This window comes from Strix aluco, chromosome Z (genome assembly GCF_031877795.1).
Source record: "Strix aluco isolate bStrAlu1 chromosome Z, bStrAlu1.hap1, whole genome shotgun sequence".
NCBI classification, from domain to species: Eukaryota; Metazoa; Chordata; class Aves; order Strigiformes; family Strigidae; genus Strix; species Strix aluco.
Window position 1 is genome coordinate 92,445,378 of NC_133971.1, and position 26,856 is coordinate 92,472,233.

The 26,856-nt window shown below is 42.8% G+C and overlaps 1 protein-coding gene across 1 annotated transcript in view; it reads right to left on the reverse strand.

Annotated features, from left to right (window-relative positions):
* LOXHD1 (lipoxygenase homology PLAT domains 1) overlaps positions 1 to 21,060 on the reverse strand; it is a 131,474-nt gene extending 110,414 nt beyond the window's left edge. Inside the window, exons 1-4 of the mRNA XM_074813690.1 lie at positions 20,985 to 21,060; positions 20,797 to 20,911; positions 10,409 to 10,489; positions 9,451 to 9,635 (exon numbers count right to left, since the gene is read on the reverse strand). Of these exons, the coding sequence (XP_074669791.1) occupies positions 9,451 to 9,635; positions 10,409 to 10,489; positions 20,797 to 20,911; positions 20,985 to 21,060 (457 nt within the window). The remainder of the gene's footprint in view (positions 1 to 9,450; positions 9,636 to 10,408; positions 10,490 to 20,796; positions 20,912 to 20,984) is intronic.
* Positions 21,061 to 26,856: the final 5,796 nt, after the last annotated feature.

Consider the following 26,856-nt stretch of genomic DNA (forward strand, 5'->3'; position numbering starts at 1 on the left):
GCTCCTGGGGGAGGAAGAGCATGGCAGCCCCCCTACCCCCCCGTATACCCAGTCTAGGCTGACCCCACTGCCGTCTCCATCCCAAGGAGCCAGGCTGCAGCACTAGCCCCACACATTGGCCAGGATCTTTTCATCTAACCTCAGCACCCCTGGGTGTTCTTGTGCAAATTGTCTCCTGCCTCCAGCCATGGAAAATGCATGGATACATCCCAGACAAACCCTTCCACCTGCAAGCTGCAGCTGAGTGCTCAGCCGTGTGATATTCATCTGTTAATGCTGTTTATTTAGCAATATGGTATCACGGCCACCTGAAACGCCATAGGATGGAATTGCCTAAAGAAATCTTGTAGCTAATATTATTTGGGGCATTAGATAGGGTGTTTACGCACAAGCCGCTGAGTTTGTAGCAGCAGGAGCACCAGATATAAGCAGGGAAACAAAGTCAACCGTGTTTCATTACCCAGAGTTATCACCTCCTGTGGGGCACAGTGAATTCCCCACTAGACATCCCTGCCTGTCTCCATCATGCGTGACCCGCCACGGATCAGGGCAGCAGCACAGCATCCGACAGCTAAGAAACGTCACAGCCTTCAGAAGCAAAACACGCTGGGTTAAAAGCAGGGAGCTAAGTCGTAGGCAGCGACTGATTCTTCTAATAAGGCAACTTTTAGCAATTACCCTTCTGTTTTCACAGTGCTCCCAAGGGTGGCAATGTTTAAGATCCATCCTGTACTGCTCAGCACTGAGCAGGCAGATTTCAGAAGAGAAGGTGGGGTGGAACGGGTAGAGGAAAGGCAATGCTACTGTCTTGGAATTGCTTCTGGCAAAGAAATACATTTGTGGTTAGTGTGAAAAGCAAAAAGAATTGTTGCTAGAGGGAGAGGCAGGGGGCTGGTTCTGCAGGCAAGGCACAGTTTCAACCTGAGTCTGCCACAGCCTTTTTGCACACACTCGGGAAGGTGTTTAACGTCCATATGCCTCAGTTCCTCGCTGTCAGATAAAGTCAGTCATTCCAGCCCACCAGAAATTGTCTGACAAAATCTCTTCTTGACGGAAAGCACTGGCTTGTCAAAATGGAAGCTCCTTTATACTACTTATGACAGCATATTCCTCAGTGGCAGCTAGACTTCTTGGTCAGAGCAACGTTAAAAGGTCAGGCAGCCTACGTTTAGGGTATGAAGCTGGGATCTGGCATCCCAACACATTTAATTTGGAGCAAGCATTTTAATTTACTTCCTCTCTGTCCTGGGAAAGAGCCCATCCCACCAGGCTAACACAACCTCTTCTAGATCAGCTGCTCCTGACCTTCTGGTGGAAATGCCTTACTGCATTTTCTTACACAGGACTGTCTCTGGAGTCTCTGCAAACACCGCAGAAAACTCTCCCAGCCCTATTCATTACACCCCTCTCTACCACAGTAGCAGCGACCCTAGAGATAGCTACACAGAGCAAGACTTAATGAGAACCTAAAGCAACCCCTCTAAAAGCAGAGGAGCCCTGCTGAGTTCACCACGAGCTAAAAAAAGCATGGCCTCTTCTTGCACACAAAGTAACTGCATGCAGTTAAGGAAGAATTTTTTTCCCCATCCAGGAAAGGGTTGAATTCAAAGAGTTGGTTTAGAGCTTGAAAATAATTAATCTCTGTTAAGAGTAATTGACAACTATCTTTCCTTAATGAGCTGCACCCTCAGAGGTGGTGAACAGCTCCTTAAACCAAGGGTTCAAACTGGAAATGCAGATTACAAGCACACCTGGAGCACAGGGGATGCTGATGAAGAAAGAGTTTCGCATTGCTTTTGGCCATGAGCACCTCTGCCAAAACGCGGTGTTAGTGGGGGAGGAATGCTGAAGAACCTTTGCATGGCTTTGGGGCGCACATCGTCAGAGGCAGAGCCAAGGATGCAAGGCTGCCGCAACCTTGGATCAGCATTTCATTAATCTCAGAAGAGCTCTCTAAAAGTCTGTTTTTAAGAAAGAGATATTCTTGCTACTACCCAAGGAGGTATAACACAAGGGGAAAGGGAACAATTACGTTTGCTCTGCAGAATATTGCATTATCCTCAACTGCTGCCTTGTGCCCCTCCTGTAATGAACTCAGCCTCTTGGTCTCCCCATCCATCCCAGAGACCACAAGATTCAGCCCCATTTTGTGTGGCTCTTGCATGAAATCAAAGTATGCATCCAAACAGTTAATATATTAGGATTCAGCCTGGATCATCCCTCTGCAAAGCCTGTGAGAGGCAATCTACCACATGCAGGAGTCTTTGCTTGTAGGATATGCTAAACTGATGTTCCTACTGCGACTTCAAAGTGATGATGACATTTTGAAGTGAGCTTTAAGCGACCTTGCTCAAGAGACAATAGCGGTTTAGCTGCAGAGGCATGGAGCTTTGCATGGGGCAACACACCTTGCGACAGTAGCACGGAAATCCTTGTTCATCTAATTCTCCAAGATTTCTCATTATTTTTCATTAGTTCAGCCCCACAGTGGGAGCCCATGAAGAAAAAAATGCAGACATTTCACAAAATATCTCCTTCCTGCTTTCCCCAGATCTGCTATTAGCAAAATTGGGGAAATAACTGAAAATTCCCTCTTGGGTAAAATATTTATGCTCTGAACAAAGAATGAAATAATTTTACAGTATAGTTTAAAATCATATTTTTATCACTGTACCTCAGTCTTGCTCTGTGTAAATAAGATATTTAAATAAAGTTACTTTATTTCCAAACTGATGGTTGAAATAATTACAATATCTAGACATAATTGGACAAAATTCTCCCCCATCTTCACTAACATGCTGCACTATTTTTTTTTATTGGATGCATAAACCTGTATATAGAGATGTCTCATGCCTCTCCAGAATTTTTTCTTTTGAAACATGAGGTCCTTTATATGAATTATAAATCCCTATTTCCATCCTATTTCTGAGCTCTGTGCCTCTTGTCTTCCTTGTGGTTTTCAAGTCACCAGTGTTTCTTTTCATTTCTACATTTCAATTTCTCATTGCCCTTACCTATCTTTAGAGACAAAAGAACAGGCAAAAAATATGTTACAAGTAAAATGTCCATAGCTGCCTGGTTTTAGACATGGTGATATCAGCTGGGCAAAGCTTTCAGGGAGAGTAAAATCCTTATTAGATCAACTGAAGGGGTTTTTTTTTTTAAAAAAAGACATTTTTGGATGGTCAGTGTGCCAGATAGCATGTCAGGTTTTTTTCCAGTAATGTCATTTATGTAGTAAAAGATATTACTCCCTCTACAAACCTTGTTTATAAAATGTTTCAGTATGCAGCAAGACCTCATCCTTAATACAGGGGGTTTTCACCATTATTCAAAAGTAAACAACTCATATTTATTTCATAAATATATTAAGCTGCATTTTCCTGTGCTGATTATACACTTCCAGTTCTCAATGTAAATAAAATGAGTTTTGATGAGCAGGTAACACCTATTAATATTTTATTTCCCCCCTAATACATTCTCAGAAATAATATTTTTATTTTTTCTGATCATGGAAGTTTCCAAAATGTAACACCTCATTTTGAATCATGACCCAGGGGAGACCAGAGAGGGACCAGGCCCACTCTCCAGGCCTGGGACTTTGTAAAATCAGGCTGCAAAGCCCACAGGGCATCATCACTGACTGGTGCCTTGCACCCAAAATGCTGCTCTTCATCAGAGCTTCTAGCACCAGTCCATTATTGAGAAATATTGGCTGCAACTTCAGTTTGGACCTAGTCCAGCCCTGGGGGGCATGCATATCCCATTGGGACAGGAAGGATTTAGCTACTGACTCAAAGTTAAGCATGTGCATCAATACCTGGTGCCCAAAGTGCTTCCTCAAGCCACAGCCAGGTCAGTGTCTCATAAGTCAGCCAACATTAAAACTCTGGACAATAAACTGTCAAGTCTTAACACAAGACTCCTTTGCAGAAAAAAGAAATAACATAGCTCACATTCCCAGCTCAAATATATGAGTTTTAGGTCCTAGTGGATCTAAAAACCTCACAGAATATCTAGAGCTTGTTAACCCTGTGTGTGCTTGCTCAGATGTTCTCAAAGGCACACTAGGCAGAGAAATCCAGCACAGGTTCCTTCTTCATGTGCATGGACTACCTTCGTAACGCCTGCATGGACTGCCTTTCCTGCCTTTGGAGGAAACTGTTCTGTGGCTCTCTCTGACCTTCGTCTTCTCTCTCTGACCCACCACGAACACAACAGTCTAAGCCTCCTCGGGTGATTTCATTAACTCTGCCCCAGACGAGGACAGACCAATGATTCAAGGAAACTTGTGAAAGACTAATGGATTGGGGCTGACCTGCAACTTGATCGGCTGAACTTCCCTCATTTGTAATTGTAATAAATATTGTTCTCACTTTTTAAAGGCAAGACTACCTTCTGCATGCACAAGCACACAGACACGCTTCACCACTCATCTGACTTTACAGGAATGCAGTTTCCAGTTGCTCAGTGTGACCTTACAACCATTCCCCCTTAGGTTGTACCATGCAAACTTTCAGATGCACCATATATCAACCACAAATCAGGCCAGAACTGACACAACCACTGACCTTCCAGTTCAAAGCTGGTTCTTGTCTCAGCAAGGCAGAAAAGTTACATCTGTCTACAAAAGACCCTGCAGACTTAGTCCTAGATACAGCACAGCTACACCTGATATGGTCTTGCAAACAATTTTTTACATAATATTAAAAATAACAAGAAACTATAGGTGACCAATGCCCAACACTTTTAAGTATAGAAAAAATAAACGCAATGCAACTCTGTTGGACTGTCCCATCCTCAAGGTCTGGGTGTGCTGGACCGTCCTGCTCCTCAGTACTGTACTGTGTAACACACCCATTGTAGACATATTCATTATTAATAGATCAAATAAGACTAAACTTTGTCCAGAAAAAGCAGAGTATGGAGTAGTTTTGCCATTTGAGGTCACGCATGCAGTGCTGTCCTACTGTGAATACGTAGCCTTGAAACAGTTTGACATGAGCTGCCGTCCCATGTACATTTACAGCCTATCATGTCCAATCCTAAAGAATTTCAGGGTGCTGATGGCCAAAGAGCCAAATGGAAATCAGTCCTTGGCTCTCGGCTTCATTTGTAACAGACAGGTTGGCGAGACTTGACCAAAATTTGACAGGTTAGAATAAATTGCAGTCACACAGATGGCTGAATTAATTTTCAGGTATCTGCACTCTTGAATATGGTTTTAAGGACCGAGTGAGTAAACACCCCCTTTGCAGATGAATGTTCCTGCTTTCTTTCAGAAAAAGAGCATATACAGAGAATTGTTTTGATTAAAGAGAGGTTTCAAGGGTAATCAAGAGCAGCCAACATGTGGTACCTAACTGCAACTTTTTCCCTTATTCTGAGGAAGACTGGAGTCACCCTGCAGAGAGCCTGGCTGAACCTCAGCTAGATAAATAGTGATAACAGCCTGTTGTCACCCCAGAGGGATGGCCCATGGGTGATTAACATATCATCTAACCCAACCAAACCTCAGCTTCTTTTATGAATTATGACAAAATGTAGCCTTGCAAAAATATTCCAGTAGTACATCTTGAGACAGTCTTTAATCCGCCTGAAGACCAAATCTCAGGACCCAATCCCAGTTTTCCAGCTGGGTGATAAAAGCTGTACCCATCACACACAGCAAGAGAGGACACAGCCCTGGTATCCCACCTGCAGTGGATGCAGAGCAGCTCCAGGGCTGATATAAGGGTCTGTCCACAGAGTGGCACAAGTGATTCATGACCAGTCTGCAGATATCAAACAATGGGCTGGGAACTCATTCCCAAATTTAATTTGCTTTTGCATCTCAGTTGGGTCAGTAGTTCTTAGTGCAGCTATAAGCTATTATGAATGCTCTCCTCCTCCACCGCTTTGGTAGGACATCAGACACCCTCAAAGTGATCCAAAACCCGTAACACTCGAAGGAAAACCAGCACCTGACTTCAGTTTTGAGCCGGTCCCTTGCATAAAGGCTCATCTACAGTCATACAATCCTAAGGTTTCATAAACTCAAACGAAGCAGCATAAGGCCGAACAATAGCCTTTCCTTGTAATTAATACCTGCAATGTAAATTAATCCAGGCTGCCAATAGCAGCTGCTGGGTAAATAAGAATCTGTGGCACTATCACTGTCAAAGGGCCATGGGCATACGATGCCATGGATGTGAATGCAGGGAATAGAGGATCATTCAAGCAGGAACACTTAAAATGTAACCTGTTCTCCTCGAGAAATGTGTGGCATTCAACAGGGAATCTGACAGGAGCCATTTTATTCAGATAAGTAAATACAATCACTCAGGCATCTGCAATCACTAAGTATTCCTGCCATCCTAGGTAATTCTTAATTGGAACATGAAAAGAACTCTACTTTTGGTTTATGTGTGTCCACTTTTTCAATTATATGTTGACTATTTTTTGGAATATACTCTTTTCTGCATTTTTTAATAATGTCTCTTTTTTTTCCTTTAAATTAACCTCTTCAAATCTTACAGCCCTGCAGGGATTCTCTGGTTGGCCTATGCTCCTCACCAAGAAGGAGGCTGAGATTCGCCGTAGCTTGGTAGGTTTTTGTCCGAGCACCACAACGCCCTTCAAATATGCTTCAAATACCTCTACAGAGCTTAAAAAAACCTCAAAAACTTGACAAAAAGTAATCAAATTTTTCTCCAGTCCACATCCCACGCATATCACAGAGAAGATGCACATCCCAGCAGTCGATTCCAGTTCAACGGATGAAGGTAAATCCTCATGATAAAGATGAGAAAGCTCTCCAGGAGAAGATCAGAAGCTGAAGATGTTGCAGGAAAGGGAACATGGAGGAAATTTGTTTTGTTATGTCGAAAAACATACCAGACTGTGGCAGCAAATGGAGCATAAAAGCAAAACACGAGGCTAAGGTCTGTAACAATAGTGCCTGGGTGGTTTACAAAGAAGAACTAAAGAAAAAAGAGGAACAGTGATTGAAGAGACATGACCAAAAAGGAAAAGATTACAGCACTGCACACTGCTAATAGGAACACAGACTTAAGAGGGAGTAACTACTCTTTCTTTACAGGCACATAAAATCACCAAACCACATAATTATTCATTTGTCTAGTAGCCTAGAAAATATCAATAGTCAAAGAGTAAACACCACTCTTTAATCCATTTGAAAAAACAAACCTGAAAAACAAACCCCACCAAATTTACGGCAAATGAATTGTATGTACAAAGGAAATCATATCACAATCTCATTTCAGACCTTTACGGATCTAGAGGGAGACAAATGAATTCAGATAAATTTACATTTGCAGTTGACAGTTCACCTCAGCAGCCTGGGAATGTTTATCTTTCATTAATTATGGTTCAAGAGGAACTGCAACCTGAGCTAGCTGAGCTAACCGTCTCCTCTTACAGATTCAGACCTGCCGCCTGGAAGGCATCCAACCCTTCACCCGTGCGTCTGGCCTCAGCCCAGCTACCTGCATTTGTACAGATGGCCGCAGAGCGTCCCGCCTGGGCCACTCAAAACTGGGGCTTTTCTATCTGATAAAGGCGATGAGAACAGATGCATTTGTGACAAATGCCTGGTTAAATCTCTTCTTTCATACTCTTGAGGCAGGAGACAATCCTACTTGTGTTTGTCCTGGACCAAGCACATAGTCAGCAGCTGATATATAATCCAAAGCCAGTTCCCCAGAAGAGTGAGCACTTGGGACTAGCTTTGCAGCTAGTGAAATGCGAAGTTGCTTCAGCAGTTTTCTTGGAGCTGCACTGATTTTTACCAGCTGAGGGTTTAGCCCACACATCTTTCCCTGCTGAGAGGCAGGTGTTGAACAGGATGGAGGAAATCACATGCATTCCTTTGAATCAGCTCTTCCAGGCAGGAGCAATAACAAATGCAGATAAACTCTTGTATCATTTGCAGATCTATTAAGATTGAGTAGTTGACTTCCTTCTCAGGGGAACCTCTTCTTAACTGTGTATTGCTTTGACACATCCACTACCTTCTCCAGACCCCTCCTGCCCCTTGAGTGTCCTTAACTCTTCCATTTCACAAACTGAACAGATAAAAGAGTAGGAGAGGTCTTCAGCACACACAGCCCCAGCAGTAACTGGGTGGGTTTTTGGCAGAGCATCTCCAGACGTTATCTCATTCCCCTGTGGCAGCCACCCTGGAGAGGTCTGCATTTATGAAATGCTCCCACATACGTTTCTTGTGAATGGATATTATTTGTACGCACTAACTTACATGCAGTATCCTTTAATACTTGTGTCTTCAACATACTGAAACTGTTTTAGGAGGTTGTATCTTAATACAGCAAAATTATTTAATGATTCAGGAACAAACTGTGTCATGCTATACTGTTTCACTCTTAACTTCAAACAGGATCTCAATGAAAATAACAGTACTTTGCCCTCCTAGAGCATTTATCAATTCTCAAAGAACTTTATTAAGGCTGTCAATATACTATTTTTACCAAAGAAATCACTCCTAAGTGGTCATGTCAACAACATTAGTGCAAGAAATCTACTACTTATTCTCAAAAAGATGTGATATTAACAAAAACATGTTCACCCTCTTTTGCACCAAACTATGCCTCTCCTTTCCCCCAGACCTGTGGCTGGTGTTGGGTGTACTTCACTTTCCATACCCAAAATTATGCTCCCAGAAAGGAGCAGTGCATTGGTGAGGTCCTCAGGAAAACACAACTTGGTTTCCTCATTAGCACTTGCAGATAAACGGCTGACATACCACCTGAGGCTGGTTTGCTGGCTCCACTTTCACATCTCGATCGTCTTCCCACTCACGTTACATGCACTATACATCACCACATGGCCTACACGCTGCTATCAATTTAGGAGTACATGTCTGGTTTGCAGGCTGTCCTGGCTTCGTTTCAACATCATTAGCTTAAAACCACTCTGAAAAATAGGCACCATTTCAATATGGATATCATACACATACAGTAAACCAGCGTAGAATTACAGCAAGAGGGTCAGTTTGTTTATGGAAATTTCCTGCAGGTCATCACCAGAGCCTGGAAACACTTAACTTTATACACAGGACTGCAACCACACTGCCTCTTCTGATAGCACATAACAATACTGGCTACATCTTCCGGGGTAGAATGCCTCTCATCTGCATGTAGCCATTTAATCTAATTTAAAGTACTCATCACACATCCTTCAATACTCAACCAATGAGCGGAACTTCTCCAAATAATGATTTATCCCACCCTAAAATGTCAGGTCTAAGATTGGAAGAAGGAATTACCCTCTGAAGGCATCTTGCATTTTCCTATTTCTCTCTCCACTGACTATAAAGAAAACTCAAATTAGCTTAGACTATGTGTTACTTTTCATATGGCTGAAGTCATCTGAAAACAACCCTGTCCTTTCTGACAAGGCACCAGAAAGATGAGCTTTTTGGAAAACTCTTACTTTTGGGCACATCCATGGGATTCAGGCTGCCGATGAGGTCTCTGACATACAGTCCATCCCCATCCTCCTTGCTCAGCCAGTTGTTGCAAGGGAAGTAAAACCGGAGGTGAGGTCTGTTCATGTCAGTCACGATCACACGGTCGAGGAACCAGCCAGCATTCAGTCCGGTGTTGTCATGCTCAATCCTAGAGGAAGAAAAACCCTAGATTTGATATTTGGATTAAGACTAGGCACTAGCACTGTAATTTTGTGCAATATTTTATATTAGGCAAGGCTAGAATAACTATACACAAAATGCCTTTTTATACCTGTCAGTCCAAAGTGTTTCATAGGACTTATGGGATTTTACAGGGTACTTTGAAAATAACCACCTTCCATATATATTTGTGGGCAGATATCATAGGTGCATATGTAGGCTATTATCTGCAACATGTGCATTCATACACCTTACACGGCATATCTAAAACATAAGTGACTCTCCTCCCACCTTGTCTCCCTCCTGCTCTTTTATCTTCTTTGTTTTATCCACCTCTTCCCATTTTCCCAGCTTTCTTTGTACTACTGACTAATTTTTAACTTTATATAGGTCAGTCAGATGGTGGTTAAACATAATAATTATCATTTACATTACACTAATTTAGCAAAAGAGGATAGCAACCCCCTTTTACCTCCATCAGGACATAAAAACATTCCCAAATGCCTTCCTTTATGATTGCATATGACAGAAATACAATTCTTGATGGGGAGCGTGGATAGTTATAAGCAATACCGTAAGTGATTTCACGCTTCAGTTCAAATCTTAGACAGTAAACAAGCTTTTACCATCCCCTAACTTCACCTTGATAGGAGCACGTTAACAAATAATGAATAAAACATGACAACGCTAAAACTTCTACAGCCTGTTATTCGATTAGCACCTCGTGGAGCAGGTACCATGGTAGTAACATTGTGCGGGTACCTTATTTTCTTTATTTGTCCAACGTTGTTGGTTTTAACTCGGAACACGTCTGTTTTACTCCTCTCAAAGGCTGTGCTGCTCCTGTAATACACATGGACCAAAAGCTATGGTAAGAAAATAATAACCTTGTCAGCAAGCATACCTTGTGGCCTGACAGAGTGCTACTGCTTAAGGATGAAGAAATGTCATTTCTAGCACTGGAAGGACCTACTTTTCAATGCCCTCTTCCCTGTGACAAGTTTTGGATAGCTCTAAGTACTGACATTTAACAGACTTTTTCCCCTCTAAGAGTCCTTCCAAAACCTGAGATGGAAGCTTTGGGGGAAATGCAATGCTGGCCCAAGCAGATGCAAACCTTGGATCACATTCCATATCGCCTCCAAGAATAAAACATGACAAGGGTTTTTCAAAATCTTCAACTAAATTGTCCCTAGAGGTAAGAGCTGGGGGAGCCTGTAAGTTTTTCTCACCAAGTGGCTTTCAGAGGTGTCTGAAAATAATCTTCGGTAAAAATATTTCAAGACAGCGCCAATGAAGCAAAAATTACATGAAGATCTCCAACTCTTTGATAACACCTCGTCTGTGGTTCCTCAACTCTGCTAGCCCACATATAGGTTGCTAAAACATAGAGGTAACAACAAAAAACATGGGGATGTTTTCAGGTGCTTCACTCCAGGGTGGCTGGAAAGTGCTTGTTCAGAGTGGTCAAGCCAGAACTTCATTTCAGCTTTATCAACCAGCCCTTGTTGGCCAACCAATGTGGAAGACCCTTGTGAACCTGGACCCCTGCACATCCACCTCAGTTGCTTTGTAGGGCCTCAGTAAGCTTTTCATCTCTTTTTCCCACACCCAGAGGTGTCCTCTCCTGCCATCTTAGCCTCCAGGCATCGAACAGACCCACTCGTGGTGATGGAGTGAAGGGGCTCCGCAGCCCAGCAAGTTCCCTGCAGAGCTGTAGATCTGCCCAGAGCTCAGCCAAAGATAAAAGCATCCAACTGCATCAAAGGTTTCTTTCCACGCCCATCTTACAACATTTTTTTAACGACCGCTTTGCAGCTTTCTCCTATAATTTCCATCTCATTCAAAGCAAAATGATTGTAGGACAGGGACTAGTTTGATTTTTTTGCGAAGTGTTAAGTGTGCGGTTTGTATTTCACTGGTGCAAGTGGAAGGCAATATAAAGCATATTGGCCTAGGTTAGGGGACGTGGAATTTAATTCCCAGTTCTGCCTCTAGCCTGCAGTGTGATCTTTGGTAAGTACCTCCATCCTTTTTGAGCTCTTCTTTTCCACAAAAAACACTATGAATAACATCAACCCATCCTTGCTCTGAAGACACGGCCTCTCCCACCTGCCCTCCCTGATGGGCCCTCATTTTACCTGGGCTGCTAAGCATTGCTACAGATGATTAACACAACAAAATCATATTTTAATATGACCAGAAGTCATATTAAAATGAACAAGAAACCACAGCACTTCAGTGGCATGAAGCCACAGTGACAAGCAGCTTGTAGTCAGAAAGTTAATGAATATTAATAATTGGAGCAAGGGGTTTCGGTTTTGCTCAGTGCTCTTCTCCACATCATTGAAGGATCTGCATGTGCCTTTGTTTAATAAAGGTTGTTTTGTGTGTTCTGCAAATGCATGCACAGCTCTCCTCCTCCTCTGTTCTGCTCTTTCAGATACCGCACCAGGAGCATTGCCACTACTTGAAAAGGCTAAAATGGTTAACCTTGCCATGAAGACAAGAAACAATTAAATCCAGCCCAGCCTCCCCCAACCTGACTGTCGGAGAGAAAATAGCGAGTGCGAGGTGATTAGTTTGTCAGGCTTGAGCAAGCGTCATAATGACAGCAGCTTCTCCCTGCATTGTCTCCAGAGATCAATGCAGTGCTGCAGACTGCTACGGAGATGACAAAAAAGTATTAAGAGGGACTAATTAGCCCAAGGCTTCCAGTGCACTGGGCCCAGTAGCTGCTGGTTTATGGCAGTCCTGCCACTGTGCTGGGCTGTTTCGGTTGCTTCGATGGTGGGAGAGCTGTGGGTAGGAAACCTGGTGTTGGAGGAACACTGAGTGGGTATCCAAAAGTGCCCACTGAGCAGATGCTTCATGCATCTTTAAAGAGCTTGGAGAAGCATTGGGAAACGTGACTGTGGTTGAGGAGTCAAACTCCTGGGAAGTCTTGCTGTCGAAATGTAGGAAGAATTTGACAAGTCTCTTCCCTTGAGGCAGATATACAGCATCAACAGCACAGAAAAGGGGAACATTTTAAGGAAAAATCCAATCGTTTCTTCTAGCATTGTTCTAGCATTGCCAATTAAGTGGAAAGAGAGAGAGTGAGAGAATATCCCACAGTGAATGGCTTTACTGAAGTTTAGCCAAGAAAAGAAATTGAGAGAGAGAAGGAGAAATTACATCTGGGCTGTGTCAGAGTCCAGTCCAGGCTGGGGCTGGGGTAAGAAATTCATAGCCTGATTACCATAAGGAACTCGTTACACTGAACAATGCAGCACACTGGCTTGCACAGCTCGGATGACAAACAGATCAGGGAAAAATCTGACTTGGAAATTGCAGAACTAAATTTCTAATGTTCAGGCTTGACTTGATTCAAACCCAGGGACTGGGTATGGCTAGCCATAAGCAAACACTTAAACATCAGCAGAATTTCACTTGGACACCTATTGTTCAGCTGGGATGTCAGGCCAGTGCAACTTCAGAAATATGTTTCAATCAGCTTTTTTATTTCACATATTTAATTGGGTTTAGTAACTTTATTTTTTATACTCCATTGTAGTGTTTTACCCAATTACTTTGTAAGAAACATCCAAGGAACTTCTCCAAAGATTAGTATATGAAATTCTCTAATGTGTGGTGTGGTTGACATGCTGGAGGGAATGAATCCATCCTGAGGGACCTGGACAGGCTGGAGAGGTGGGACATGCAAACCTTATGAAGTTCAACAAGGCCAAGGGCAAGGTCCTGCCCATGGGTCGGGGCGATCCCCAGCACAAATCCAGGCTGGGCGAGGGGTGGCTGGAGAGCAGCCCCAAGGAGAAAGACTTGGGGGGGTTGGGGGGTGGAAAACTGACTGTGAGCCAGCAACGTGCACTGGCAGCCCAGAAAGCCACCCGTGTGCTGGGCTGCACCCAGAGCAGTGTGGGCAGCAGAGCAAGGGGGGGGATCCTCCGCCTCTGCTCCGCTCTGGTGAGACCCCCCCTGCAGTGGTGGGTCCAGCTCTGGGGGCACCAGCAGCAGAAGGACACGGACCTGCTCGAGCGGGGCCAGAGGAGGCCACGACGATGCTCGGGGGGCTGGAGCACCCCCCTGTGAGGACAGGCTGAGAGAGTTGGGGGGGTTCAGCTGGAGAAGAGAAGGCTCCAGGGAGACCTTAGAGCGGCCTCCCAGGACTGAAAGGGGCTACAGGAAAGGTGGGAGGGACTCTTGATCATGGGGGTAGGGATAGGATGAGGGGGGAATGGTTTTAAACTGACAGAGGGCAGATTTAGATGAGACCTAAGGAAGAAATTCTTCCCTGTGAGGGTGGTGAGGCCCTGGCACAGGTTGCCCAGAGAAGCTGTGGCTGCCCCCTCCCTGGAAGGGTTCAAGGCCAGGTTGGACGGGGCTTTGGGCAACCTGGGCTAGTGGAAGGTGTCCCTGCCCATGGCAGCGGGGTTGGGACTGGATGATCTTTAAAGCTCCTTCCAACTCAAACCATTCTGTGATTCTATGATTTTTTTATATCTGAAGCTGTTTTCTGATTCTTTTGGTTGAATGATTGCCTGCAGATTGCACTGCTCGTGGTAGTGCAAATGTACAATGATTTAGAGCGCTATGTCCCCCAGTTGGGTAAATCATGTTGCTAAAAAGCAGTATAAGAACTGGTGCCTATGTGAGCATAGTATTTATAAATCCCTGTGTGCATCTCTTCTGTAGGCCATTGGCACAGACAACGGAGCCAGTGCCATGGGAGTTTCACTACTCCTTGGTATGTTGACAACCAGAAACTGTCAATGATGCCATTTTATACGCAAAAGTACATAAAATAAACATTTGCACTAGTAAATCACCTATTTTAAAAAATAAAGGGGAATTTATCAAAAGGTAATCCCACCACCCAAATGAAAATCACATTTAAAATTGAAATATTGAATATTTGTAGAAAATGGTCTTTACTTCTGATCAGCTAACAGCACCCTTTCCAGAGCTGAGCTCTTAGGAACAGAGGGAAGACCTGGGTAGTGCTCCCAGCAGAGGCATAAAAGTAATAGCCACAATGTTTAGCAGTGATGGAGTAACTTGAACCAATTTAGCTTTGAATCACTCCATTAATGATCATTTAAATTGCCTTTCTATTAGTTTTAGGTATTTCTATTAGGGATTTCTATTTTCTATTAGGTGTTTTATCTGACAATGATTTGTACACACAGAACCACCTGCAAAAGCACCATGGATGAAGGGCTGCACAGAAGCACAAAGTGTTACTACGGGTGTCAGTTCAAACAAAATTTTAAAGATGTTCCATTATATCATCAGAAACAGTCAATTCTTGATGGCATCTCCCTGCAACCCTGCCCACAGGTCCGCCTGCTTCTGCCACTGATGTTTAGCAGCGGCGGGAGGGAGTTGGGTACTGGGGATGATTTCAGAAGGTCACACAGCAAAAACCATCCTACAGCCTGTCACCCTCTAGGGAAAAAATAATGCTGTTTGGATCACCTGGTATCTCACAGGAGGCAAGTTTCTCATGGACTAGAGTTGAGCAGCATAATTTTGGCATATAGAGGTGGCAGGGATGAGCAGCAGTCTATCGCTGTTGTTTTCCTGTCTTAAAAGTACAGACAGCTTTGCTCATCCTCAGATTATCCAATATACAATATAGGCTAGGTGAATCTGTGTTATCAGGCCTCTGGCTAAGACAGCAGCTTTCCACAAGATGCAAAAAGATATTTAAAAATGCTTACAATGTGTTTGCCTCATCCTTCTGTTCCTCTCTACACATCCACTATCGATCACTCCCAGAGAGGACACTGGCCTGGATGGACTTACAGACAGCCTAATGCAAAACCCCTGTATGTTCAAACCATATTCACTCACAATGCAGAGCTCCAATAGCAGCATCATTAACCTCCTTCTTGGAGCAATGAATACTCCAGGGAGTTTGGTCCACAAGTATTTTGCCAAGACTGTTGTCGTGAAGCTGACAACATCACAGTCAGCGGGCGGCTGGAAATACCGCATAAGGCAGCATGTGTCCAAAAATACTCCAGATGGAAAAGAAAGCAGCTGAAAAGCACAGCAACTGCAAACATCTCTGTACCAAGGACATGATTTTCTTTTTCTACCAATAACCTAACCAGCAGAAGGAATCCTGCTTAAAAAAGCACAGAGAATTAGTGAAAAAATGGTCCCACTTGAAAGGATTTAATTAAATGAGATAAATTGCTCAGGGATGTAACAGCGTGATGACACCCAGGAGCCAAACACCAGCCCAAAACAGTGAGAGTCCATGTCTGAACTTACCCTGAAACTACAAAGTGCCATAGGGCACAGTGAAACAGCTGCTGCCTTATCCATAAGCATTCCCAGTACAGATTTCGACAGCCTTAGCGGCTTATATTGAATATGTGCTCCTTCACTTTGTACTTCATGGAGCAGCAGTATCTTAATACCAGTTTTCATCTTTGGTAGCATGATTTATGTAAAGAAAATAAAACAGTGGTATTTAATTTAGATAATCTTAGCCATGCTTTATGTCTTTTTTATCTACAGTTTGATTGTTTTTTTCGGGAGAAACTATATACAAAGCAGATAGTGCCATCGATAATGGTGTAAAGGTTGTTCAGCATTTCCCAATAATAAATTACATTTTGAATTGCATCTGCTTTGCCAAATTTGGTGGCAAATTTTACTCTGCTGAAAATTTCTATCCCATTCCCATGGAGAAGTATTTTTGAAAATTTTAATGAGAATGAGGTCAGACATTTTTAAGACTGAGTTGGGACAGGGGCAGGATTTTGAAAGGCAGAAAGGTTGAGTTTGTTCCAGGAAGGCACCTTATACTCATCCCATGGGGAAAACTGGCCAGATTTTACAACCTGGAAAATGCTGCTAATATTTGATTAACATGGACCTAGTCTAGCACCTAAATTCCCTCAGAAGTCTGACTGTTTTGAGTAAATTCCTGTTTCTCCCTCTAAGGTTTGACCTTCCTTGTAGTTGTGCCACCAGCTGCTATTTGCGTACCCGCAGGTGGCTTATAATTTATACATACACCAATTCTACTAGCTCTTATCTCTGGTCTGTTCAATACTGCTGTCTAAGCACCCTCTCAGGTGGTTTTGTTCCTGAAATGCTAGACACACGCTAGCCAATAAGCCTGAGCAAGAGAGAAGAGAAATTTCCCACTTGGTTTCTTTTTCAGAATTGAATATAGACTCTAAAGTGTGCTGTCACTTAACGCTACCCCAGATCATTAAGTCTTCAGAGCACAGTGTAAGTGCTGCAGATTTGTACAGGCATAAATCAGAGTACGGTTAGATACATAAGCAGCTTTAAAATAGGAAACATCCCTTGTTATTAAAGGAAAGGTATTGCAACTCATCTCTGAAGTACTGCTTCAGCAGCGATGTGAGAAGTCTTCCCCCACAGCACTTGGGGTTCGTTTTACTTCCAAGCCCGAACAGTCCCTTCTATACCAACTTTCTAACACTTCTTAACTTATTATATTAACTATTCAGAGTAAATAAGCTTGCCTTCCTGTACCTGTTTATTTGTTCCAGAGCAATTAAACAACAAAATCAGATCTTCTGCAACTCAATATGGCTTAGCTGTAGTAGAGCTACGAACATTAACATCCTCTAAAAACCACCATGTGCATATTTTGCAGTTTGTATGTATTTCCTGGCATTAGGAACAGGAAAAGGTCTGTATAGAGACCCAAGACCAGGTGGAAGAGACTGCCAATTAAAGGTATTCAGCACAGGAAATTAGAAAAAATAAAATCCACTGCACAGTCCTCAAATCCAGTAAGAAGCCAGCTGTCACTTACCAGTTATTTCATCTTTCTTTCAGATTGCTGTAACTGCTAAATCCTTTCTATCTCTTTTTTCTTTTTAAAAGGAAAAATCTCCCCATGAATATTTATTGCGATTGTCACAAGCTGAACCAGGTAAGCCTGACACTGAAAAGTGGATTCATTTACACTTAACAGCAAATAAATACATTTGCCACTAAATACTGCGAATGAGGTGGCAGCAGCGTTGCCAGCTGAGTTTTGTCTTTGGTCCTCAGCCTCAGCATGGTGGAAAGCATGTGAACACAGAAAACTAAAATGCTGTGGAAGATCAGCACTGTTTGGTCAGCATCGGACCACAGAGAAGCAGCTTATACCTGTAGGAAAGGTCTTGGCAACTGCCAAAATGCCACCAAGCAATGCCTTGGTGTCCACCCATGTGCCCATGATGGAGCCCATGGAAAGAAACTTGTCTGTGATAGTGCTTTTAACTTCTGGCTGAGCTGTAGCCGGTGCAGGATGGCAGGTGGGGATCTGGAGAGTTATGTGAGCTGGGGTTTGAAGCGGGATTTTTACAAGAGCAGCTGGGGCCGAGCAGCACTTTGCCAGCACCCATCCACCACCTCCAACCCTGGGGGGAGGTGTTACTGTCCTCCCAGACTGGCAGACAGTCACTGTAAAGGAGGATTAATTCCAGTCCCTCTCAGTCCCAAACACTACTTGGTTAAACCTCCTTGCCTAAATAAATGCATCTTTTGGGACAGAATTTGGGTGCTAGCGCTTCCAGAACTGATGTTCCTCCTGACAACTCATGATGAAATGATGAAGATTTGTGTCTGTTTTTCACAGTTACCTTATTGTTGGCCAATGTTAAAAACACATGATATTTCATCAGCTTGCCATGTCTTCCCTTTACCATGCATGACAAAAAGATCTGAAATGTCATGTATTTCACTACCAGCACACAGTCACAAAAGAAATAAGAAAAACCTATTCTAACCGGAAGCTGAAATGGTAGTACCGTCTTTAGGCAATGCATGATATTTTAGCTTTCTGTCATACACCTATAAAATGTCATGCATTTGCAGTCATAAGTGAACTCGTGTAAACATTTAGTTGAAAGATGCATGAGATTCCATCCTTTTGCCATATTCACAAAGCTGCATAATAAATTTGCGGGCAAACTGACTGTTTCATGGTTTGCTTCATTTTTAGGGGACGAGATTGTCAATTAAGCAGATCTGCAGACACTCCTACACTCAGACTAGCTTTTTTTCCTCACTGTTCCTTGAAGAAACACTGTAATGTACCAGACTTTGCTTAGAGAGGCAGAAATTTCGCTGATGTTTGGGAAACCCCCAGTGGAAAGCTGTAGTTGCAGTTCTAGCGGTCACCTCCTACGGGACCAGTTTTAAGAGCCCTGAGCTGCAGAAGGTTGGCTTCCCATGCCTTTCATCCTTGCTTACCAACACCTCAGCCATCTGCTCTCTGCAGCAACAGGGACCAAGCCTAAAATGCTAACCCAGGTCTGAACAAGCTCAGCTTGCTGCTGCTGCAACCTAAAATAATCCCTGTGTGTCCCTTCTTTCTTTCTTTCTCGAAAGAAGTGATGAGTCTAGGAGGAAAGAGCAGACATGAACCAGAGTGCCAGCAAACATGACTTGTAAAACCAGTAGCTCATTTAAGGCCAGAACTGATTAAGGAATCTATTATGTGCATCTCTTGACTTCTCTAAAAGGCGTACAGTTTGGGTTTTTTTTTTTTAAGGTAATATTTGGATTCTTTCCATGGCCACATGCAGAAGAGCGCTTTCACAATGAAATGGCTCTTTCTGTAAATGCTGACCACAAGAAAACTCCTGGAAAGCAGATGCTGCTTTGATGACTTGATCGAACACTATGAGGCAGGTTTGGGTGCGAGGAGCTCTTCCCCCAGCAGAGCTGCTGCTGTTCTCAGCTCTGCCACTGACCTGCTATGGGACCGTGCCGTCTTTTACCTCCTTGCCTTGGTTTCCTTCTCTGTTAAATCAAGAGAAACAGTATTCCACTTCATAAGCTCACTGGGATGTCTGTGAAAATCACAGAACAGAGACAAAGCATTTTGTATAGATATATAATATACAATCAGCACCTTCTCCCTGGTGTTTCTCAGGATGCTGGGATAATGAAACTCCTTTGCCTAGCTCTGCTGAATTTCAAATATGGCAAACAGGGCTGAAATTTCATGTATTTTCTTTACCATTCCCATATCATTTTCTTTACAGACTCTCATGTTTGAGTTGCTTCACTGGGAAGAGAAGCTCGTTTGAGGGTAAAATTTAAAATAGCTGCAGGTACCTCTTGTCGGTGCTGTAGAAATGGAGAAAATGTGAAGTTACCGTGTGACATTAGCACAGGATTAATAATTTCCGAAGCACATTTTCCAGAAAACCAAAACAATAAGAACACCGAAAAACAGAGACACACAGCCTCTCCTAGACCCCGTGAAGAAGGGTTTTCTGCTTTATCTTAGTGCAATTATCTGGCTAAGGGAAAATTAGTACATGCAGAGTTGGGACTTTATTAAAAGTCACCTTGCTTTCGTGGGAGCTGAGCACCTGCTGGCCCTGATGCTCACTTTTTTTCTTTTAAAAAAAGCTATTAAGAGAGTCAAAAGCCTCATAGTAGGTTCTTAAATTATAAAATATGGTTTTCACAAAGTTCAACATAGTGATAAGAATTGAGAAGTTACATCCAGAAGGTAGCATTGGCATCAGCCTGAGGAAAACAGAACGGTGCCACCACAACAGTGTGCAACACAGCAGTGCGCAACCAAGCACACAGCAGATAGAATGGAAACAGCCTAAATTAGGAAACGGCTTAAATTCTTAAATCTGGTTGCCTCAGATATCCTGTGGCTGGGTGTGGGTGGCTACCCGTCAACAACATTACTCCAAACCCACTTTGTTACTCTTCAGAAACATTCAAGGACACTTATCTCTGTACCTGACTTAGCGTGGAGACCTCAGTGGGCTTTAGGCAAGCGAGCATGGCCCATCATGCCCGCTCCAACAAACGATGAATATTCTCAGCTTCTAAACTGGGAGGTCCTAATTTAAGCTTTAAGAAAAGCAAGTATCCCCACACCTTGCAAGTGTGAGCCTTACATAATATGGATCTGAACACGCATTTCCACCTACAGAAAGGAATGCAGGTTTGCAAGGGATTTGGTAAGAAATATGCAACAGAAAAAATTCAGATTTCCCTGGTGATCTTGAAATACCTTTTAGATTTATTCCCTCCGCATTCACCAGCACAATATTACATTTCATCAAAATGCAATAGAAGTTACTGAAGAACAGGCCTCAAAAGATACAGATTTCCTTCCAGATACTCACTTGCTTGTGAGATGAGTCTTGGGAGTAATCCCAAACTCTCCAAAGAGAGTAACAAAGACATTGGCATCAGTTCCTGCTCCTCGGACATCTCCTGTCACTGTCACCACCTCGTAAACTGTGGAAGGAGAAAAGAAAGATCAGGAGAAATCCCTCGCCCTATACATGATGGATCCAAGTCATCCCCAAACCTGAGCTGAAATACAGACGCCAGAGCTGGGTCTCTGCACCCACCACCAAAACAAACCCATCTCTTAGACAGGCCATGGTCACTGCCAAGGATCAACATGACTGCTGAAAATCATCACATCAAGCTAAAACTGCTGGAGACACTACATGGGCAGAGAGGGATTGAGTTAGGACAGATTTTGCTGAAAATAAAACACTTCTCTGTGAACACATGGCCTCCTCAACCGTAATGCATGTGCATGTATTACATATAACAGATGAATTTATGTGAAGTGTTAGAGTAAAGCTGTTGAGCCATTTTTCATTTATGCACATGTCAACGCAATGCACGCTTTCCTGTTTGCTCTGATAATATATTTGTATGAAGCTGAGAAATCACTACAGCCAGAAAGTTTGCATTTCATTTGTTCTGGAGACTTTACCAAAGACAAAATGGTAAATCATGATAAGAATAAGGTAGGAAAATGCTTAAATTAGAGTCTCAAAGCTCTATCAATTTATCTTTCCAAGTAGTAGATTGAGTGGAGAATTTATTACCACACATCGATACCTTCTTGGGAGACACACAAGTTAAAAATAGTCCTTTACTCAAGTGGAGAAAGGCATGACAAGATCCAATGGCCAGAAGGTAAAGCCAGGTAGATTCAAATTACAGTCAGACACACATTTCTTAAGCAGGATGATGAGTGAATTTAGAACAAGACTTAAGGCTTGAAAACAGGTTACCTTTCTGAAGGACGTGTCTTGGTTGACTCAGTACAGAAGGAATTGGAGGAAATTTAAAACTTTGCCTATGGTCAGACCAAGCATTCTGATGGCCCTTTTTGGCTTTAGAGAGCACATGATGGTCATCAGCTAATAATATTTTGGGCTCTGACCTATAAGCTGGAGGAAAGGTTAAACTTTCACCATTTCATCTTGCACAGCCTGACTGCTGAGTATGTGGTTTCTCAGAACTAATGCTGTAAAAAAGTCCTTCTTCATGGGTGCGTCAGAACTGTCGTATATTTTGTTAGTGCCCATCTTTTCCTCACTACACCACATATATATTCAAAAGAGGTACAAATCGTATGGGGACTCTACTCTGAGCATCAAATGTTTTTCCCCACTAACACTCTTCCCCCAAAGCATCATGGAGAAGAAATTAAATCACCATTTTAACTGAAAAGCATGGAGACAGAGTGCTAGAGCAAAACCCAGGTCACTCATGTAAAACTGATTAGAAACTACTCCTCATTTCCTTCTCTATTGCACCAAGACAGAAAAAAACCCATAATATTTTCCTAACCTCACCTTTCCATGAATGTAAATAGGACTGAAAAGGGACGTTATTATAATAAATACAGTAAGTTATGATCTGTACTCGGCTAAATTTTAAGAATCCCTTGGCTTGGCGTATTTAATTTATGGGCTCAAAGGAAGAGGAGATTTCTTTGCAAAAAAAAAAAAAAAATTAAATCCACAGCTTGTACATGAGTAATATGTATGAACGGTGTTTTCATGTCACCTTCCTCCTGTTAGCATTCACACATGCCAACGGGAGATGTTTGGCATAGCGCAGAGAGACAGACGAAGTCCTTGCATTAGCCATTAACAGGAGGAAGACTTGTCATCCACCCTGCCCCGGTGATTCACCACCGATCGCTTCACAGTTTTCAGCACTGTATCAGCTCTGCTTTGGAAACAGCAAGCTTACGTCATTAAGTTATAATATTGCTGCACTCATTTATAGCAGCCTTTTATGTCTGGCCAGCTCAAAGCGTATTGCAACTTATCTGTACCATGGAAGTACTAATCACTGTCTGAACATCCTATAGGCATTGCCAAAGTGGCAGTTACTGCTGACCATCCCTCTGCAAGCTTTCATTTGGGAAAAGGGTCTTTAACGCACCATCCCCCCTCTCCCCACAGAGGTTCAGCAAAATTTGTCTCTGTTCGTATTTTCAGGGGGTGAGGTCAAGCTGTGCCCAGCTTTGTGCCAGCAGGCACATGGCTGAAGGCATTTTTCATGTGAAAAGGGGAAAAAAAAAGTAATCACGACACTCCATAGGTTTCCCGAGACCTCTCAAAAGCTCAGGCAGGCATTCTAGTGAGGTGTTTTTTAGTGCTAGGGAAGTGCTGGGACTTATATGTGGCAGGCAGAGTCTGTCATGTTACATCCACCTATGTTACAGCAAGTGAAACCCATTCCTGAACTGGTCTGCTGCACCTCTACGGGTATTGACATCACCTCGTCTATACATCTAACCTTAATTTCCTTACAGATGTAAGTCAGACTGATCTACTTCCACTTTTCAACTCCTAACAAATGAGATGGTGGGATACAAGGAAATTAAGTGTCTAACACCAACAAGCCACAATATTCCCCCCTTAAAAAACAAAACTCTTCTCTAATTGTTGCAATGGAGTCTCATCGTTGTAAGAAAACACGAGCCATGAGTACGTACGAATTTGCACTTTAGATTCACAACACCAAATTCAGCCTCCATGCACAGCAGCAAGCAGGCAGCACATGGACGAGCAGTTTTTACCAGGACAGATGTGCTGAGCCCTGCCCAAGGAGCACATGTCATTACTGAGCATATGCCGTGGTTAGCACCATTTCAATTAACTTTGCACAGAGGGGCAAAAGGAGGGGATGGGCAAGTGACACCAGCATATCACCGCATTTGGCAAGTGCCATGGTGCACCCCTGGAAGGGGAAAGGAGCCCTTCCCACCCCTTCTCCAGCGCTACAGCTTTGTGGCCAGCTGTGCAAGTAAATGATGTCACAGCTTTTCAGTGATGTCATGGATGCCCGTGACTTCCTTTGCGGGAAGAAAATAAAAGTTTAATACTAATATTGATGCTAGCTCTTTCTGAAAAAGGCACCTGGAGACAAACGCAGCTTATTCAGCCACTTCCTTTGAAGGCATGAATGTTTAGGGATCTGGATCCTGGACTGTTTCCTTTCATTGCATTTCTTTTATTTTTGATCAATGACTGACAGCTGATGGGTGTCATGTTTGCTGGAAGCATCTCTGCAGCTCGAGGACCCAGCAGGCAGAAAAGGCTACCATGATGGGGGGGGGGGCAGCATTTTATACCCCAAGCCACTTTGCTGCGAACAGCATCTGCAATACAAGACAACAAGAACTGTAGACTAGTGACATTTCTCAACCACCCCAGAAGTTTGCTCCTGAATAATTCGATATTCTGGCTTTGAGAGAACATGTCCAGCCTTAGCAAATGCCAAGCATAAACATCTTTATGATTTGGGACAACAAAACCGAATTACATGAAAAGCTTGAAATTGGATTTCTGTGGAAGTCACACTTCTAACCAAGGGTGGAATCTGGGCTAGAAAGATCAATTTTGCTACTTCAGTGCCCCAGCTGTGAAGGGGAAGATTAAGAAAATGCAGCAGTTAAATATTTCAAGTATCATATAGGTTTCATCATGCAAGCTAGGTCTTCCCTTCCCATCAAGTTCCTTACTTTCTTTCTGAATGGTCTCATGGTATTTCCAATCTTCTCCTCATTTTGAGTTCCTGTTTTTCAAACCCCTTTCCACCACTCAAGAGATCTGAGTTGCCTGCTGAGGATCTACCTCCATCACTCCTGTGAATATTCCTAGGATCGTAGGCGTTAATGTTCACCAAATATTTGACTCTGTGGTGCAAAGATGCCAGCTCTTAAAACCCCTCCATTGATGGAAAATATCTACCCTAATTCTGCAATTCATTTTTAACAGGGGCACTGTGTAAATAAATTTGGCCATCTGTTTATTCACTTTTCTTATCTTCAACCTGCATTAGTTTCACATGGAATATATGCTTATTACCAGGCAAAGTTAAAAAAAAAAAAAAAATCCATCCAGTTTACATTGTCAAATGTCAAATGGAAGGGTAAAAAAAACCCCAACAACCAACCTACAACAAAACTTTTCTTTGCAAAGTAATGAAATAGAAAGGTTGCTATTTTCCCATCCTTTGACACTGACTCATATAGTCAATTCGAGATTTTTTTTAGGGCTGTTACTGGCTCCAACAACTAAAGACAAATTATAGCAAAGTTTTTCAGGATAGAATGAGGTTTTGGTATATCACTCCAAATTTGGCTGTATCCTACTATTTAGGCTCCTCCTCAATGGAAACAATCGCTAAATGCAAATAAAGAGAGCATCCACAGGGATTTTATGGTTACCCTTGAAGCTTCCAAGTGCATCCACAAAGTCTCCCTCTTCCTTTACTAATTTATGAGATGTCAGTATGTAGTGGTTTTGCTTTTAGCTGTCTGACATCATTGAGAGTTATAGTGGGGAACCTTTAAGCTCCTCAAAGAGATCTGCTCTCAAAGGGGAGTTTGGGAGGGCTGATTCCACCCCATCAATATCACCTCCACAGATTCAGCTGAGAGACCAGTCCTAAGCAGACACTGCAATGTTTTACCAGATGCACACCTCAAGAGTTTCTGTTTTCCCATCTTAGTCAGCAGGACTTGAAATATGAACTTTCTTCAGAGCTTTGCAATAACTTCTGGCTTCCATGATGTAAAAAACAACTCCTTATATCTATGTGTGCTGGTCTTGCACATTGAGATTTCATTTGGCAGGGATCTCTTAGCCTCTCCATGGATGGATAGCTTTGCACCCACCATACCCTTATTTCCTTCTTGGTCAAACATAAGGTGCAAATTAAGACATTCCCATGTCCCTGTGTCAAATACCGGCCCTGGTCATCGCCCTCCCTTCAAACATGGACAGAATGCCCCAAATGTCTATACCTCTTCACCCAGGCTGCTGCTTGGGCAGGTCATTAAGCCAGTGTTAAGATGCTCATGTCGATCTGTGCTACTCCTTAATGCTTTTCCTACCAGTGTTGGCTGAGTTCATCATGTGGCATGAGTAGAGGAGCCCTAAAGAGAGGCTGCAAAAGCAAAAAGGAGAGTACTGGATCCCAGTTTGAACATTGTCCTGCTGCATAGGCCAGTGCTCACAGGAAAACACCTACATTTAGGTGTTTTTAATTGGCAATCAATCTCACCCCCAAGGTCAAGGTAAGTCTATTCTTGCCCAGAACATGGCCAAGTTACAGTAATCTACAATGCTAGTATGGGAATGCTTGACTTTCAGGCCAGTTTCCAAATATTTCTTTTCTCCCAATGGGCTAGGCAGAGTCAATACAAAGCTTTTAATACAGCCACTGATACAGACTCTTTTGTTCCAAATATTATCTCAATCAAGTGGAATTTGGTTCACTTATCTCGTTGGGTAGATATTGAATCCCCAGCTTACTCCACTGTTCAGCTATCTGGCATGAAGTCTTCAGAAACTGGTGAAAGTTTCAGCAAGCTAAACAGAACTGATTTGCTATGGACTGCAGACCTATTACTGTTTTTCATGGGCACATACAAGCTCAGTAAAGGAAATAATAGACACTAGTTTCTTTGCTGAAAATAAGCATTCAAAAATGGTCATTTCAAGCACAAGATACAGACAGCATTAAATCAGCATCAAGTTACATTGCATCATTGCTGGAAGAATTTACATCCATTTCCTTGTCTTGCAGAAAGAGCTGATACTATAAACCCATCCATTCAATGGCCAGAGTAGAGAAACACTCACTTCAAAATGGTTGCTAAAATTATTGTAAAGTTGTAAAGACTAACAAGTAGAGACTGAGATACTCTGGCTAAGAGCATGCAAAATTCCCTTAGATCCACAAGGAAGGAATATCTTCAGGGCAGAAGAGAGCTTTGACTGATAAATTCAGGTTTTTCTGACGCAGACAACATGGGACTGCTTAGCACCAATTATGGCAGTGACTGCAGATCCCTTCAGGTCACATTCCCATACAGTGAATGTGGAGAACAGAGCTGGAGCTCGTGATGATGC